General features: G+C 57.2%; 1 protein-coding gene across 1 annotated transcript; it reads right to left on the reverse strand.

Moving 5' to 3' along the window:
* Window positions 408–1,953, reverse strand: KCNE5 (potassium voltage-gated channel subfamily E regulatory subunit 5). Its single transcript, XM_005673826.3, has one exon. It carries the CDS (start codon window positions 1,769–1,771, stop codon window positions 1,334–1,336), a length of 438 nt encoding a protein of 145 aa, XP_005673883.1. The 5' UTR covers window positions 1,772–1,953; the 3' UTR covers window positions 408–1,333.

Raw genomic sequence — 4,071 nt, forward strand, 5'->3', positions numbered from 1 at the left:
GCAGTACGACAGTGGCTTCTAAAACTTAACTTTGATGATAGCTAATAGCAATGGGTATGAGAGGTTGTTTTTAAATGTATCCCCAAAAGCTGCAAAAGGAAAGGCGACACTCCTTACTTAGCAGTATGATATTTGAAACCGCTTCAGAATTAAGGGGAAAGGAGCTGAGAAGTAACAAAGCAGTTATAACTTGGAAACACTTGAAAAAAATCAACCAATTTAGCCACATATAAACCTTTTTCCTCATCCACAATGACATCTATTGCATGGGAACGGGATTATACATAGGTATCACAAGAGCCCAACTCCCAAATCTAAACATCATTTCCGCAAGCAAAAAAGGATTCCTTCTCTCTATAGTATGGCGGTCTCAAAGTTGGGATCTTTGAGAAGAAAAGAGTCTTAGGTTATTGTTTAAACGACCTTTATTACCTGCCTCTGACAATCCCCAGGATACAGAGCAAGAGATGCCTGAGCCTCGCGTTCCACGGATGAAGCCGACAGCTGCTATAACAACTGAATCAATACAGGAGAGGCATTTGGAAGTATTGGGGTGATACGCCCAGCCGTGTTTAGCCAGGGCAGAAGATGGCAAAGCAACCCCAAATCAGGCAAGTTACCTTTGGGATGACAACTGGATGCACGAAAAGCTGCACAGTTGGGGGTCCTAGGTCTTCCCCTTTCCCTTGAAGCCCCCCTCCCCCTCCAGTCCCCATTAAGTCCATTCTATGCCCCAGACTGGTCCTAGCGTCCTGCTAGCTCCCTGCTGAAGGAGGGAGGGAGGGAGGGAGGGAAAAGATGTTTGAGGTCTCTTCATTTGCTTTGTCTCTGTCCCTAAGGCAACAGGAAGCCGGAGCTGCCGCAGCCGGCCTGGCAGTGATGGCAAGCCTGTTGGCTCTGCAGAGTGAGCAGTCCCTGGCAGCCCCGGGAGCAGCTGCCAGTTAGACGGCCCAGAGTTGGGATAGACTTCGCTGCCTCAGTTCACTGCCAAGTGTTGGACGTGTTGGATTCAGTTCCCAAAGGGCTGGAGCGTGGTGTCAGGGCTGTCTGAAGACAAGAGAGCAGAGGCAGTTTAGTGCAGTAGGGTGTGCGGGGAGGGGCTGGGGGGTCTGGGGTGCGGGGAAGAGCTGGGAGAGGCTGCCCCGGAGTGGATAGGGTGGTGCTTCTTCCAGGGCCTTCCAGGCCAGGTCTCCTGGCTTCTCGGCGTTGTCGGGGCCTCAGGTGAACCCTGGAAGGAGAGAAGAGGAAAAGGCGGCAAGGCAGGCGGATGCTGCGCCCAGGGATGAGCGAGTTGAGGAGGGCGCGAGCGAGTCAGCGAGCTGGGGTGACGGTTCTAGACCCCCTCGGGGGCCCGGGCCAGAGCCGGGGCGGGTAGCCCGGCGGGGGCGAGCAGGCGGCAGCCCTCGGCGGGCGAGCCGGCGGCAGTCTCGGCGTCGGCAGCGGCCGGGGCGCCTCCCGAGACCCACTCGTGCTGGGCGCAGGCCGGGGACGGCTCGTCCTTGGCCTCGACGAGCTTGCGGGAGCGGGTGTAGGCCAGGATGAGTCCCCCGGCCAGGCAGGCGTAGAAGATCATGATGAGCAGGATGTAGAGATAGGCGTCGTCGCCCTTGGCGCTGGTCACCTCGCGGCCCACGAAGGGGTCCGGCACGACCCCCATGCCCACGCTCGGCCCGGGGCCGGCGCCCAAGCCGCTGGCGTTGCCCTGGTGGTGCAGCTCCAGCAGCAGGCGGCTCAGCAGGGTCCGCAGCCGCTGGCTCTCGCTGCAGTTCATGGCTGTCGGGGAGTGACACGGAGCCTCCAGATCGCGGCGGATCTTGCCCCCGGCCCGGGCCGAGGGGCTGCTGGCGAGCGGCGGCGGCGGCACCCGGCTCCCGGGCGGGCGACGCAGTGGCTGGGGGGGCCCCGCCGCCCGGGCCTCCTTATCCCCTCACCCCCGCGCCTCCTCCCTTCCCCACCACGCCCCCTCCGGCCCGAGGCCGCCTCTTCCCAGGCTCCGGCTGTCTCACCGCCCCGGGGAAAGGGGACAGCTGGTGGGGGGAGGAGAAGGGGACGAGGGAGGGGGCGAGGCAGGGGGAAGGGCGGAGGGGGCGGGGGCGCGGAATGCGCGAGGCCCCGGGCGGCAGAGGCTGGCAGGGCGGCTCGCTGGGGCCAAGCCTGGACCCCGGGCTGCGGAAGAGAATTCCTTCCAAGTTCTGGCCACCTGCCCTGCAGGCCCGGCTTTGGCCCTGATACAGCATCTGGCGCCCCAAGGCGGGCGCTACTCAGGGGCCCCGTCAGCTCTCACGGAACGTGGCTGCCGAGACCGCTGGACCGCACCTCACGGCTGGTGGGGCCTCGCATCGACAAGGAGCCCGGTCTATCTTTCCAGCCCTCACTGCTTGCCGTGGACCGAGATGAGCATCTTATTGAGAAGATGCTGAGGACAAATGTGGTGACTGAAGCCAAGTGGGATGCCCTGGGCCTCCATAAAGGTTTCTGCTCTGAAGTCCTTTCACATTTTAGAGGAGCCTATACCTGTTATGGTGTGAGGATACCATCCATGATGTGAGCCTGTTTCCCCTGAGCAGCAAAAGCCGTCTTCCCAGAAATGCAACCAAGTTCTTCCATTAAAAGGAACAGAGGGAGTTCCCATCGTGTCGCATTGGAAACGAATCCAACTAGAAACCATGAGATTGCCGGTTCGATCCCGGGCCTCTTTCAGTCGGTTAAGGATCCTGCATTGCGATGAGCTGTGGTGTAGGTTGCCGAAGTGGCTCAGATCTGGCGTGGCTGTGGCTGTGGCCTAGGCCAGCGGCTACAGCTCCGATTCGACCCCTAGCCTGGGAACCTCCATATGCTATGGATGCAGCCCTGAAAAGACAAAAAACAAAAAAACAGAGGCTTGTAAAAGGCCCCTTGGCTACACTCTCTTTGCAGTCTCAGGATCTGCAAAGTGCCAGTTCTAGAAAATATGCTTACCTCTACATCCACTTAGCCAGATACCCAGCTCTGTGCCTCTCCAGGGCTTGGTAGCAGGTCTAGGCCCTGCTGGCTCGTGGGGCAGCCAGTTTTTCTCAGAGGGTATCTTCTTTTAGGGGAAAACAAGGCACTAAGACAGGGGCCAATCCATAGTAGGTCAAACGGGAAACAGACTGGGATTCACAAAGGGAAATGCTCAAAGGATTGATTTGTAGACAGCAAGCAGGGGAAAAAATGAGGGAGTGCTGGTCAAATCTGACTGTAGACAATTGCCAAGTAAGAATAGAAGGAATTAGAGAAAAGTGCATGCCTTTATGCACCCCTTGAAAATCAAGCTGCCTGTTCAAGATCATTCGGTCCGTGGGCCATTCCATCTTCAGGTGCCATGGGTTACAAAAAGAAGGTTTGGGGAGTTCCCATGGGGGCTCAGCAGTAATGAACCTGACTAGTATCCATGAGGATGCGGGTTCAATCCCTGGCCTCGCTCAGTGGGTCATGGATCCAGCATTGCTGTGAGCTGTTGGTGTAGGTCGCAGATGCAGCTCAGATCAGGGGTTGCTATGGCTGGGGCATAGGCCGACAGCTGTAGCTCCAATTTGACCCCTAGCCTGGGAACTTCCATGTGCCATGGGTGCAGCCCTAAAAAGACCCCCTCCCAAAAAAAAAGTTTTCTGATGCCTCTGCCCCAGCCACCCTTCAGCCCACCATCCACTCCAGGGCTGTGGCTTTCTGTGTGTTGGGGTGAGGTTGGCACCAAATTATATCCAGGGGCTCAAGCAGGGCCTTGCCTAACAGCCTCTCCATACATCTTAGAGACATTCCACCTGACCCTGACCATGGGCTCCCTCCTCAGCACCTTGCCTCAATGTCCTCACCTCAGTGGGGTTCAGAGAAGAATTGTTCAAGTGAGTTGGCATGACGAATGCCTGAAGACACAACTTAGGGAACTCTCAAAGCAGGACCAACCTGGGGACAGGACGGGCAAGCTCAAAGTCTCCTCTGATCTCTTACAATATGCCCAGACTCTCTAGGGCTTTTTTTGTTTGGGGGAGTGGGAGGAAGAAGCAATCCACTGTAGCATAAAAATAAGCATTTAAACTTGTGTTATACTTT

The sequence above is a fragment of the Sus scrofa genome, chromosome X (assembly GCF_000003025.6).
Source record: "Sus scrofa isolate TJ Tabasco breed Duroc chromosome X, Sscrofa11.1, whole genome shotgun sequence".
Classification (NCBI taxonomy): domain Eukaryota; kingdom Metazoa; phylum Chordata; class Mammalia; order Artiodactyla; family Suidae; genus Sus; species Sus scrofa.